At 40.1% G+C, this 13,938-nt stretch overlaps 1 protein-coding gene across 6 annotated transcripts in view; it reads left to right on the top strand.

Annotated features, from left to right (window-relative positions):
• KIF16B (kinesin family member 16B) overlaps positions 1-13,938 on the top strand; it is a 287,157-nt gene that overhangs the window by 230,292 nt on the left and 42,927 nt on the right. For all 6 annotated transcript variants that reach the window (XM_053200271.1, XM_027069539.2, XM_053200272.1 and 3 more), the window contains one exon: positions 2,329-2,418. In XM_053200271.1, coding sequence (XP_053056246.1) covers positions 2,329-2,418 — 90 coding nt within the window. The remainder of the gene's footprint in view (positions 1-2,328; positions 2,419-13,938) is intronic.

The following is a 13,938-nucleotide window of genomic DNA, read 5'->3' as shown; positions in this document are numbered from 1 at the left end:
TTAACGTTTATTTATTTTTGAGACAGAGAGAGACAGAGCATGAACGGGGGAGGGGCAGAGAGAGAGGGAGACACAGAATCGGAAGCAGGCTCCAGGCTCTGAGCCATCAGCCCAGAGCCCGACGCGGGGCTCGAACCCATGGACCACGAGATCGTGACCTGAGCTGAAGTCGGACGCCCAACCGACTGAGCCACCCAGGCGCCCCTAAACCACAATTTCTTTATCCATTCATCAGTTGATGGACATTTAGGCTCTTTCCATAATTTGGTTATTGTTCAAAATGCTGCCACAAACATTGGGGTACAAGTGCCCCTAGGTATATGGCCTTTTGTAGCAACGTGGATGGAACTGGAGAGTGTTATGTTAAGTAAAATAAGTCATACAGAGAAAGACAGATACCATATGTTTTCACTCTTAAGTGGATCCTGAGAAGCTTAACAGAAGACCATGGGGGAGGGGAAGGAAAAAAAAAAAAAAAAGAGAGGGAGGGAGCCAAAACATAAGAGACTCTTAAAAACTGAGAACAAACTGAGGGTTGGTGGGGGGGTAGGAGGAGGGGAAAGTGGGTGATGGGGGAGGGCACCTGTTGGGAGGAGCACTGGGTGTTGTATGGAAACCAATTTGACAATAAATTTCATATTAAAAAAAGAAAAAAGAAAATAATGAATACAGAACCAGAATGCTGAACATTTTTTTTAAAAAGTGAAAGTACATGCTCCTGTAACCTAAAATCATCTCACTTGCCACTTTGGGAAATGAGCGAACCAAATGGCTGAGACTCAAGACTCACTCCTCCCAAAGCTACCCGCATGGGTATTCTCCCCACTATTGCTTCTCCATTCCTACTGATCCCCTGTGGTTTATATGTGGGAGAGTCAGGTTGAATGACAGTGCTCGAGAAGGGCATTGCTGTAATGTGCAAGATAAGATTTCCCATAAAGGGATAAGACCCATGCGAGGGCCCTGCGGTGGGAAAGAGTATGCGCTTTCAGGGAGTATGCAGGAGTGAAGACACCTAAGGGGGGGCAGGCTTGAAATGAGGCTGCTGCAGGCAGTGGGTTAAAAATTTTAAATTTGGCTCTTTAAAATTAAAAATTAGGGCTCTTTTCTATGGCAGTATGAAACTACCACAGGGTCTTTAGGGGGGCGGAGTGTGTGGAATAAAGCTGCCCTTGCAGTTGTGCAGAGAAGGGATTGGAGGGGGCAAATGTGGATGCAGACAACTGGGGGAGGCCCTGGCAAAGGCCATCTGAGACCTGCTGGCCCAGAGTGAGATGGTGATGATGGTGGAGGATGGAAGGATAGAACTCTAAGAAATGCTTACAAAGCAAAAAGAGCAAGACCTAGTACTCGTTGGACCTTGGTCACATTGGTGGGGAGGAGGGGATCAGGTGTGGCTTCAGCATCTGTCTGACAGGGCTTTCTGGATGGTGGCAAAATACACCAGATAAGAACTAGAGACTAGAGAGAGCATGTGGAGTTTGGTTTTAGACAACATGACCTTGAAGTTGCTATGGTGTGACATCTAAAGAATGATGTCTCCAACTCGGGTACATGGGTCTAGAGCTAGGAAGAAAAGTGGGAACTGTAATAGGAATTTGAGACTTGTTAGCCTGTGATTGTCCAGGCTGGTGGTGTCTACCAGCCTCCCCTTGTCACTGTGATCTTGATTATGTGAGCTGATGTGCCTCAGGACCTTTGCATGTGTACCAGTTAGCACATTCAACAGGAGCTAGAAGTTCAACTACCAGTTAAAGATTGGACTGAGAATTCCCCCTCTAAAATGAAGCCAACTATGTTGTATGTTTTTATGCTAAAAATTGAGTTACAGATTTTTTTTCTCATCTTTCTTTGTCCTCTTTCTCCTTCTACCTTCTCTTCCTCCTTTTCCTCCTCCCTTTACTTCTTGGCTTCTCCTTCTCTCATTTTTTCCCATCCTATCCACTATGGTGGCATGTGGGAGCCTGCACTGACATTTTGTATGGGCACAGTGCCATAACAGAAAGGTCACCCTATGGGATTTACTTTCTACCACCCAAGTGCAGAGTAAAGGGACACTTTTTATAAGCCATTAAGAGGTGACTGTCTTTCATTTTACATAGGCACATGCTGCTTATAAACAGATTTAGGAACCAGAGATGCATCCTTAAGTAGAGAACACTTATTATTTATAAGTCTTATTTATGCAGTTAGATTAATGTTTTCAGTTCTGGAGAAATTTCACATGCTAATCACTTTTTGTTAATTTTAAAATTATTTTTTTTTTTAATTCTAGTCATCTTTTCCCCTCTAATTAATGCTGATTTATTTTGATTTTCCTGGTAATAGATTACTGTCCTAGATGAGACATGGACCGTATTCAGGCGCTACAGTCGCTTTCGAGAAATGCATAAAACATTGAAGTTAAAGTATGCAGAGGTAAGTTATGAAATAATTATCTCCAATTAAGAACATTTATTTTATAAAGTAAATGAGCTGATTGCATTATCATGCTCCCCTCCCTTTAGGTATTAGCTTGTAAGTGTCACTGAGTTTTGTTGCAATTACGCATCTGTCAAAGGTAGCTTTTTAACTTTTGTTCTTTGTTTCATTTCTGTTCTACACAATTTAAACATTTTCTGAACACAGGATTTTGAAAGTGATAGTAAAGTGACAGTAAATGAATTCTACCCTTTTAATACATTTTACCAATTTTAAACAAATATTTTAATAAACTTACAACTTCTTAATGGTAAGATCTACTAAAATGAAACAGTAATAAATCCCTCAATATAGATTTGCCCTTTTTTTCTCTTAAAAAAGATATATCAATGCTTAGACTTCCACTTAATGAGAAATTAGGTCTTTAAGGTTAATTTGCCATCAAACATGGTTGGGAGATAGATAGTCAATATGGAATTCTCTAGAAGCAAGGAGGTATTTCATACATCTGATCAGATATCCAGAGTGTATTGATACATTATTAATCTTTTCCTCTTTGGGCAAAGACTAGTTTTTAAAATCCTTCTTTTTTTTTTTTTTTTTTTTTAGTATTTTTATTTATTTTTGAGACAGAGAGAGAGCATGAGCAGGGGAGGGGCAGAGAGAGGAGACACAGAATCCGAAGCAGGCTCCAGGCTGTGAGCTGTCAGCACAGAGCCTGGCGCGGGGCTCAAACTCATGGACCGTGAGATCGTGACCTGAGCTGAAGTGGGTCGCTTAACTGACTGAGCCACCCAGGTGCCCCTAAAACCCTTCTTAACAAAGAAAAGTATTCTTAAAGTGTATCTTCCAAGTGAGCGAGTGAGTGAGGGAGTGTTTTTACTTGAACTAAAGGAAGCCTTGTATCTGCACAACTCTTTGGGAATTTTGGTTTGAACTGACTGCAAATCAGTCAGTAGTCATTGTCTAATATCTGCTCTCACTAAGTATTGCTTTTTGACACTATTTTTATAGTTTCTTATGACAGCCTAGAAAAGAATTTAGGCAGACATTTTTCCCTCACATCAAATAACTAATGCTTCCTTAACCTTTCCATGGCTCTTACTCTTTCCTATCTGATATAAATATAAAGAGAAATCCCTTTTTATAAATAAAAGCTTCCTTGAGTACTGGGAATTGAGGTATCCGAAATTCTCTTGTTAAGCTCTTAGGTAGCAGTGAATTAAAAGCTGAAGAAGTGGCGAATTTGGATTTTAGTTCAGTGTTCCTCAAGAGGCTTCAGTTCCAGAAGTAACTGCATCAAAGTCAAGTTATTGAGTTTGTTTCTGCAATTACTCTTCATGTCCCAAGTTAATATTGACAATAAAAATTGGAAGTATCATGTACATATTACCGTATAGAGTGACTTGTTTTTAAATTGAGCTTTGCAGCTCATTACCTGCTTAATTATAAGTTACTCCACCAGTGCTTTAATAATGTGCAGGTTTTCCCCAATGCTACAAATGTATGTATATCATATCAATTATAATACGTGTGTATCATGCATTGCAGGATTTATTTCATATCTGTTCTTTCAGTGCCATTAGTTCAGCGCCATTGTATGTAGGCAGATTTAATACATTCTAGTAATAGAGTGGTGGACAAGAACAAAAATGTCTTCTCTTACGTATCCTGAATTCATATGGGGACACACTGACAATAAACAAGGAAAATATAATAACTAACACTTAACGTACACGCACACTATGTGACAGTTACCATCTTAAGTGAGCTGCATGCCTTCTAGGAAAAATATCCATAAAATGTAATGGGCAGAAGATGTTGGGCATTTTAGTATAAAGGTTGTTTCAGGGTTGGGCACTCAGATGCCGAGTCCTGATCAGTGTTCTTAAAGAAAATTTCAAAGCAAACAGAAGCAGTCTTTAAAAACATAATGGAAGAGGGGCGCCTGGGTGGCGCAGTCGGTTAAGCGTCCGACTTTAGCCAGGTCACAATCTCACAGTCTGTGAGTTCGAGCCCCGCGTCAGGCTCTGGGCTGATGGCTCAGAGCCTGGAGCCTGTTTCCGATCCTGTGTCTCCCTCTCTCTCTGCCCCTCCCCCATTCATGCTCTGTCTCTCTCTGTCCCAAAAATAAATAAACGTTGAAAAAAAATTAAAAAAAAAAAAAAACATAATGGAAGAAAACACCCCTGAGGTTAAACATGATGTAAGTATGTAAGTGGAAGAGATTGCCTGGTAGCTGGCAACATTAACGAACACAGATTATCACATATGTGATAATCCTTTTCAAGGGCAGAAAGAGTGTACGTACCTGCTGAAAAAAGTTAAGTGAGCTTCGAATGAGGAAAATCAGGCTGGTCTCCTTCATCCAGTCAGTCACAAGTCTGTATTGAACCACCCCACACTGAATACCATTGTCGGCAAGACAGCCACATCCCCTCCTCTCAGGAAGCAGAGAGAATGAACAGTAAACAAACAAACCAACAAATAAGATAGTTTTAGATAATGTTAAGTGCCATGGAGAGAATAAAACAAGGTAGTGTGATCATGTGGCATGAGAGCTAGGCAGGCCTGGGGAAATCTTAATGTTGAAAAGGAGCCAGGCATGAAAATCTGGGGTAGACACATCTGAAGTAAAGGGAACAGCAAATGCAAAGGCCCTGGGGTGGGACCACGCCTGTTGGCCAAGCATGTTCCAAGAATAAAAAGTCCTGTGAAAAGTGGCAAGTGTGGTAGAGGTGAGGACAGGGAGGTAGGGACAGGAAGTAGGGACTGTATCATGTATCAGTTGATCACAAGTATTGTGGGAAACCACTGAATGATATTAAAGAAGGTCTGGATGTGGAAACTAAGCTGGAATTTCCATTCTATCCATGTATGACTTCCCATACAAACCCTTTTCACGATCTAACTGATAACCAAGATTGGAAATTGCTTTTCCTTGTTTTGAGTCCAACTTGGTGACTTTGCCTTCTTCTGAGGGCAAAAAATGTAAAGAACTTACACATGTATGCATGTGTTTGAAAGAGAGGAGGTAATGTGAGTAGTGATTTGAAACCATGTGGTGAGATCCTAAAATAAACACCGCCTGTAGAAAGGGAGGTTGTAATTACAAAGCCTGAGGGGGCGCCATTGAGCTTTACAGTAGCCACACTGACTGGTTTCCTCACCATTGACTGAGTGCTTCCCATGTCCTGGGTCTTGTGTTATGCTTTTGCCATTCAGGACCCTGTGGTCGGAGCCAGAGACTTGCCTCCTGTCACACACCTGGTGGGCAGAAGCCAGTCTGGAAGCGCAGGCAATTGGGCTCCATTTACTATCTCTAAACAAACAATAGTATAAAAATAGAAATTGGGGGGAAAACATTATCTGTAAAAAGGCAGCAGCATGTCATTGTAGCTCTAGATAAATCTTATTTCAGTGAAAGGAGAACGACATTGCCCAGTTAACATTTTCAAGATGAAGCTTAAATGTCAAGTTGAATATCAGCTGTATTTTCTTCCATAAAGTTGATTTTTCTTTTGCACAGCCTACCTTCACATACTCTTACGTGCTAAGTGTTTGTGGAGACTTGAGATCAATAATGTTCATTAGGTATTCAACAGTTATGATTGCTCTTATCATTGTGCATATTGTTGACATCTCTGTATATAACGTTAATCTTACTGAAGTAATCGTCTATCTCCAAATGGTCTACTTGGCCTGTCGGCATCCTAGAAATCATTTGACTTGTTAAAGATGTAACTTCTTCAGGAAGGCCCAAAGGTTCACATAGAAGGATGCTGAAAATTTCCTCTCACAGATAACTGTTTCATAGCCAAGTGGGAACATATTTTATTTACCTCACTCCTTCACCAAATTGGGGTCATTATTTCGATAGAAGTATGAAACTCCTCTTGTTCTTTTAGTTACAAGGGTAACAAGATGGTCGATTATTTTTTTTTTTGCAATGATACATACTAAATTTACCAAGTTATACAAGGTTTCAAATTTTTAATCAAGCTGAAAAATATATTGAAAAAATACCCTTGAATTCAAAAATACATAGGCTTTGTAATTACTTGCCAAGATGGAGAATCTTTGTTCACCTTGAAACTTTAGTTTGGGTTGTAGCTTATAATCTTTTGGAACTTTGAATTATATCCTGTTCATTCACATTTTCTTCTGGCATTTTAGCCCTGTTTTTCCTGGGGGATATACCTCTACAGGAGTTTGATATAACAGTTCTTCTTATGGCTATTTTCTTTTTTCTTTCAGTATTTTTTTTTTTTTTCAGATAATAAGTCACACGTGTATGGTAAAAGATTGAAGTCATTCAAAGAGGTATACATAGAGTGTGAAAGTTTCTCTTAATCTGGCCCTCAGAAACAATCATTTGCAATGCCCTCAGGAGTTCTTGGGTCCAGCTAAACATTCGTACTTACAGGACTTGCATAGGCCATACCTAGCGTTGATTGACCTGAGGAAGGTATAAGACAAATATCACTGCTTCCAGCAGAGTACCTACAAGAGACCTGCTGAGCTATAAAAGAAACCTCACTCAGAGAAGCCTGAATCTAGGACTTCACACCAGATAGCTATCACTTCCCTAGTCTATACAAACAGTTTATCAGCTTATCAAGTGATTGATCATTTTGCCAGGAGCAGTGGTGTCTACTAACAAAGTTGGCGTACCACCTTATCAGATTCGCAGATTCCTCTTCATGGACATAGGGGTAGTTTCCAGATTTTTGCTGCTGTGACGGCTTCTTTGTGGACATTCTTAAAGGTAGCTGCATAACTTCCAATTCACACATGCATATTTCCCTTGTGAAGAAATTGGGTAATTGCTCAACTGTTTTTAAAGACTTAATTTATGAAGAACCAAGATTAGGAAAAGAACACACAAAACTTGGGTTGACTGAGAGCCCCGAGCCTTACCCCCAAGTAGTGGCAAGGTTTTAAGAATTCCTTAACCGTCATTCAGCTATGTCTTCTAATTTCCCTGTTTACTCCCATGTATTTGCCTAATTATTTACTGTGTACTATAATGTCTCCATAAGCAGAGGGATGTCAACTGGAGACCCCTCAGGGATACTTTATATACACTTGGGTGGTGACCCAATTAAAACAGGAAGAGGTCATTGATTATTAGCTATAATGTGTGTCTGTGAAGAAAATAGGACTTTAGGGGGATTACAAGCAAAACAAACCTGTGAATTGAAAGGACAAAGCCACTGGGTCCCATGAAACTCAGGCATGGGGACTGAGGGCAGGGACAAAGTAGACACCGAAGAAAAATTGAGTCCATTGTTTTTGTATCGTGACAAATTTCAGAAAAAGAAAACAAAGTTCTTTGTTCTGTGGAACACTAAAGAAGAACGGATTGGCTGCAGGTGGTGTTGGATCATATGTGAACATTACGTTCCTTCCATTTTCAGATTCACTGTATGAGGGGTTGAGCCCTCACTCGAGGTGCTGCATTGTTCAAGGTTTTTAAAATTGTTGTTTTATTTTTGTTTATTCATTTCCCTTCATCTTAGTTTCTTCTGGATTCTAAATAGGTTTCCCTTTTGTCTTGAATTAATTGTCCTCTTGATATACTGACATGTATTGTGCAGGATAATAGCTCCTTCTAGCTTTCTTTCTCTGCTCCCTTTCATTGACCTTGTATGGAATCTTAATCAAATTAAACCCTGTGTTTTCAGATTCCACATCTGTAAAATGATAATGCCACAGCTAGTTTGTAAAAGACTGTGAAAGCCTCAGATAAAATATTTTATTGAAAGCAACTATGAAGTAATATGCAGCATCTGCTAGAGAGCATGTCTTTGAAATTTTATCATGCAAATCATTTCTGCAGTGCTCTTTATCTGTATGAAAAATTTTGTACTCCATTAAAGTCAGTAGTATAATCCCTTTAAGCATCAGTCAAGTTATATGCTCAAATACAAATGTTCTCTTTTTGACATGGAGGAGGTAGAGTTACCGTTAAGATCTCGTGTCCACGAAGTTTACCTATGGATCCACGTCATTGAGAGTGGACAATGATCTGATCAAAGCACAGTTTATCATGAAGCTGGGAAGAGACACTATTTTAAGACCATGTTCCCTCTCAACCATCAGAATGAAGAGTGACAACATGGTGCCTGTGCCCCCTACATTCTGGATGAGTGGTCTAGGGGGCTCTGAATGTATTTTATAAAGTAGGAGGACATGGGGCTGGAAGATGAGAGGGTCAGTGAGAGCTGCTCATTCTAGGAGGTTCGGAGATGCCACACTCTGATTTTAGAGGTCTTTAATTTTAATACATTTAACAAGTGCTAGAACCTAGTGGGCACCATACTTCTCAGGAGAGCCATCTCACAGTGAGAGAAGTTAGGCATTGGAATCCATCATCAAGGGTCTTTTTATAATCTGGGCCAAGAGTCATTCGGAAGCAGGTTTGTGTTGGTCTTCCTGGAGGCAAAAGGATGAACCATGAAAATAGGCTATGTTCTGTATTGAAAGGTACCATCAAAATAAATGCTACGGGAACTTTTAATGCCCGTGTGTGGTGACAGCATATGTGGCATGGAACATGACGTGTGAATGTCTACATCATAACTGAGTTATCACAGTGAGTCATTCGAGTCCCCAAGTGTCAAACAGGACCTCAGCCTCCATCAACTGCATCCCCAAGGGGGCTCCCTTCTCCCTACAGAGCTGGGGCGGTGGGGGGGGAATGTTTTCAGAGCTTTTGAATAGAACATGAAAGATTGCTGTATGGAGCAACTCTTCTGTCTCAAGTCTAACGGTCTCTGGGTGCCCAGTAAATAACAGTGGGAGGGGAAAAAAGGAGGTGTTTAATTCATATATGGACTTTCAGTTTGTGCTGATAGAACCATTTCTCACCTTCTGTATTTTCCAAGTAATTTCCCCAAAGCAGTACCAAAAATAAAAGGGGGTGGGGGTGGACAGGGAAGAAAAGAAACTGGCTCTTCGCCTTGGATTTGATTTGGACAGCTTTTTGCCATCCATCACTGAAATGCATTCTCAACAGTTTTATAACCAGCTTTCCAAATTTAATATAAAAATTGCAAATCTACTCACCACCCAAATTATAATGCTACCAACCATAGCCATAGGGAGCATTCAGTAAGCCTTAGATAAATTCACCTGTACCAAGAGCTCAACCCCCTTGGATTTTTAAATAGCAAACAGCTATGTAGGCAAAAATAGAACGCTTCCTGCCAGCTTCCTGACCTAGTATGTTATGAGAGACCAAGGTACCTCACTGTATGGTTTGCAACACACTGTTCCCTCCACCCAAGACATAAAACAGTATTTTAATTACTTCTTTCAAGTGTATGGGGAGCTGGGGGCAAAAGACTTCAGAATTTTCTGGGAAGCTTTTCGCCAAACTAGGAAATTATGATTCAGTAAATCTGATGTGGGGCCTGAGAGTGGGTAGTTGGGGCCCCAGTTCCCCAAATAGTGCTCTCTGGACCACTGGTTAGTATGCTGCCTGTCATCTCTTTCACAGCCACCTTGGGAGCATTGGTTGATTTTTCATTATTATAGGTCACCAGTTCTAAAAGGTAATTTCCAGAGACCAATCATCTTGTCAAAATTAAGGATAGGCTATGTTAAGCCTAGGCAGTGGGGGCATGTTGATTGTTTCTTTGACCACCAAAGACTGTGAAGCATAGAGTATCAGGCTTTCCTCTGCAACCGGCAAGGAGACTTTTATAGCAATGGGTTGGACCCATTTGCACATTATGAAATGTAAGTACACCAAGGAGTCTTAAAGGTTTGGGTACTCCCAAACCTCATGGGGACTCATGAGGACTCATGGGGTGCCTGGGTGGCTCAGTCAGTTGAGCATCAGACTCTTGATTTCTGCTCAGGTCATGACCCCAGGGTTGTGCGATCAAGCCCTGCTTTGGGGGCTCTGTGCTGAGCATGGAGCCTGCTTAGGTCTCTCTCTCTCTCTCTCTCTCTCTCTCTCTCTCTCTCCTCCCACTTGGCCCCTTCGCCGCTCATGCTGTCTGTCTCTTGGAAGGAAGGAAGGAAGGAAGGAAGGAAGGAAGGAAGGAAGGAAGGAAGGAAGGAAAGAAGAAGGAAGGAAGGAAGGAAGGAAGGAAGGAAGGACACTTAAATGCTCAGTTTTGTTGAAAGTCACATCAAGACTTGGGGTATAGGCAAAGTTCATGTCTCTTCATTCCTAGTCCCCTTTCTGTGTTTTGAATCTTCCTCTCCATGACCTTGGTCATTCATGAAAGGGGAATTTTCAGAGTGCCCCAGATGAGACCAAAGAGAAGAACATCTCTTCTCTGCAAAAATCTGTTAGTTGAATATCGTGACAAAGACAGGTTCTTGCCATGTCTCAGTCCCTGAAAGAGACAAGTAACATCATAATAAGAGATAGAAAATGCAAGCATCTGAGTTAGTCCAACTGTATAATTATTCTTAAATATGCAACATTAAACTCTCACATATCTGAAACATTTCTCACTTTCAAAATTGTTGCAGCATATATGAATGTCCTCAAATCTATCTTCACTAGCCCCTGCCTGAATAAGATTGATACTGGCTTTGGGAGGCTTTGTGTGATTGCATTTTAAAAAGTTATCATCTTGGGGCGCCTGGGTGGCGCAGTCAGTTAAGCGTCCGACTTCAGCCAGGTCACGATCTTGCGGTTCGTGAGTTCAAGCCCCGCGTCGGGCTCTGGGCTGATGGCTCAGAGCCTGGAGCCTGTTTCCGATTCTGTGTCTCCCTCCCTCTCTGCCCCTCCCCCATTCATGCTCTGTCTCTCTCTGTCCCAAAAATAAATAAATGTTGAAAAAAAAATATTTTTTAAATAAAAAAAAAAAAAGTTATCATCTTTATACAGAATATGACCAAGTCCATGCGGTCTTAACTATGTTCCCAGCGATGGTTTTGTACATAGGATGACTCCAAGTTTTAGCACTTCAGTGACAACAAGACAGCAGCTCTGATATGTCCTCATTGTAATTGCTGGCTATACCATGTGGACCACCAGCAAAGAGTCCTGCCTTGTGCATTCATTCAGCAGATATTTGAGGAGAGTCTAGTATGTGCCTGGCTGTGGGCAAGATAGCAGGTATTCATCAATATTGTGTGGTGTGCTTATTATGAGAGGTCTGTTGTCATTGCTCCTTTAATAATCCACCCAGATTGTTCTGAAGAGTTGCTCTTTCATGCCTCTAGTGAAACTTGGAGGAGAGTTCCTTTTTTGTCTGTGAGTATATTTCTCAGTGACAGCTGTTCTTATAAGACCTTGGAAATTGCTATTAATTTTGAGTAGCCAGAAATGCTCCCACTTAGTCAGCTGTGAGAATTATAGCAGCCCTTTGATGAGTTTTCATTATTTGCATTTCTCAAAAGCTGGAGTGGCTAAAATTCACAGCCACAAACCTGCAGGGTGTGGATGTTTCAAATGCTGTCAGTCATCATGTAGGTATGTCTACTTACAAAAGTCAGGTTATAGCTGATTTGACCAATTAGAGTGCCAGGTAGAATTTCCCCCCTTAATCTTTAAAAATCAGGTACTAGTTAGGTAGCCAAGTGTTATGGGAGTAAGGGAAAAAAAAAAAGAAAGAGCTTTGTAAATGAGGAATGAAAATAAAGTACACTTTTATTAGGTGGTAACAGAAGTCAAATGTTTTTCTTTCATCAGTAAAGATTCCACACTTTATTAGTTGTTTTCGGTTTTCTTTCAGTGATTTGTAATCCAGTTTTAGCAGCTTAATTGTTATGAAATCATAAAAGATAAACAAGGCTTTTTATCACTCATTTAAATTTCTGTATAAGGGCTGCCATTATTTATATTCAAAGAAATAATGATCCCATTTATCAAAATCTATGCTGTTGCCTCCAAGACCACCTGGGCTTAATATAGGGTCTGGCTCACCCGAAAAGTGAACTTGGCCAAGAGAGAAAGGCTTATAATAAAATCAAACGTTTCCATTGCATTTAATTTATCTTCGTGATGGCAGCAGACTGGCCGACCTATCTTATTATAATCTAATAAACATTGGAGTCAGCATTTGGGCATGATGGCTCTTTGAAGGTAATTGAGCTGTGTGAGTTCACTGGGAGTCAGAAAGGGAAAAACCAACTCTGAGATCATTAAGATCATTAAGAAATATTACAAAGCAACAGAGAATGCGGACACTATCGCTGATACATATGCACATACATACATAGCTCACCAACTTCATGGATGAATGGATTCTCCATGCTTTCATTTTCCCAAAACTGAAATTCACGGGCAATTCCATAAAATGGCTACTGGTTATAAGCAATTATTAATTGTCTTATCTGATGCTGTTGATAGTTCTTCATACAGATCTGTTGTTCAGCCTGCAAATTAGAGGCTTGTGGGTTCAAACATTCAAAATGAAATTAACAACTTGGGGTTTTAGACTCTACAGTCACTGAAGAAGGGAAAGACAAATTTCATTGGAAGTCAGTAGGCCTCAAAATTACTGATTTCATTTTTCTAATGGCTTTTATTTCAATCTTTTTGTCTTTAGAATATGTTTTATTTACTGAATTGCAGAACAAGCTTGTCATTATGTTTCTCTCAGGCCAAAGAAATGTGCTGTTTTAGCCTCATTTGTTTGTTTCCTGTGTTTGAGTCTGCATAATCACATTTCATAATTATACAAAGTAGGCCATAAGGGCTGTTAAGTTTTCTTCCAGTATTCTCCAGGCCTACCATGTCTTCCACAAATAATCCAATTTATTTGATCTCCGTCATCATTTTTAACTTAAACGTACAATTTTCCCATAAGAGCTCAAATATCTTTGCATCATTTCCCACTCCTGATGCAAAGATAATGGTTGTAGCAGGAAAAGATACCATTTTAAGGAATTTCTCATGAATACTGCATTCCCGTTTGTATCTGTCCTTTTTCTATTCTACAACCTCTTGAAAAGTACCGTGCTTCATGGTTATAAATCCGGCCCTATTTCCCTTCTACATACCTTTGCCTTTCTTCAAATAAGAATGCTGTGAGGATTTTGCAGGAAGTCAGGACATTCCTCAGAGGCAATGTAGCCAAGTATCTCCGTGGTATCCAAATGCTACTCCTTCTTACTCAGCATACAGAGATTTTCATCATCAGTACTTGAGTTACAGAATTTCAGAGCTGAACAGAAACTTAAAACATCTTAGGTCAACTCCTTCATTTTAATAGGTGATAAAACTAGGTTTTTTTACATCGCTCGAGAATATACCAGCAGCTCCGTGCTGAACTGAGACTTCAAAATCTGATTGCCCCAAATCCCAGGTTATTAAAAGAAAAAGACATATGGCGCTAATTTAACTGTTCCATTAAATCTGTAAAGAGAATAATCACTTTTTATTGTTTCTATAAAGATGATGCATGCTCATTTATAAAAATTTCACGTAATACAGAGAGAAAACAACAGATTGCCCCAAATCATTCTCTAAATATAATTAATGTTACTATTTAATGAACATTATCTTACACACTTAAATGAATAGGCACAGATAAAAGGATGGAT

The sequence above is a fragment of the Acinonyx jubatus genome, chromosome A3 (assembly GCF_027475565.1).
Source record: "Acinonyx jubatus isolate Ajub_Pintada_27869175 chromosome A3, VMU_Ajub_asm_v1.0, whole genome shotgun sequence".
Lineage (NCBI taxonomy): Eukaryota > Metazoa > Chordata > Mammalia > Carnivora > Felidae > Acinonyx > Acinonyx jubatus.
The sequence above is the reverse complement of the archived record's forward strand: the minus strand, read 5'-3'. Positions and strand labels throughout refer to the sequence as shown.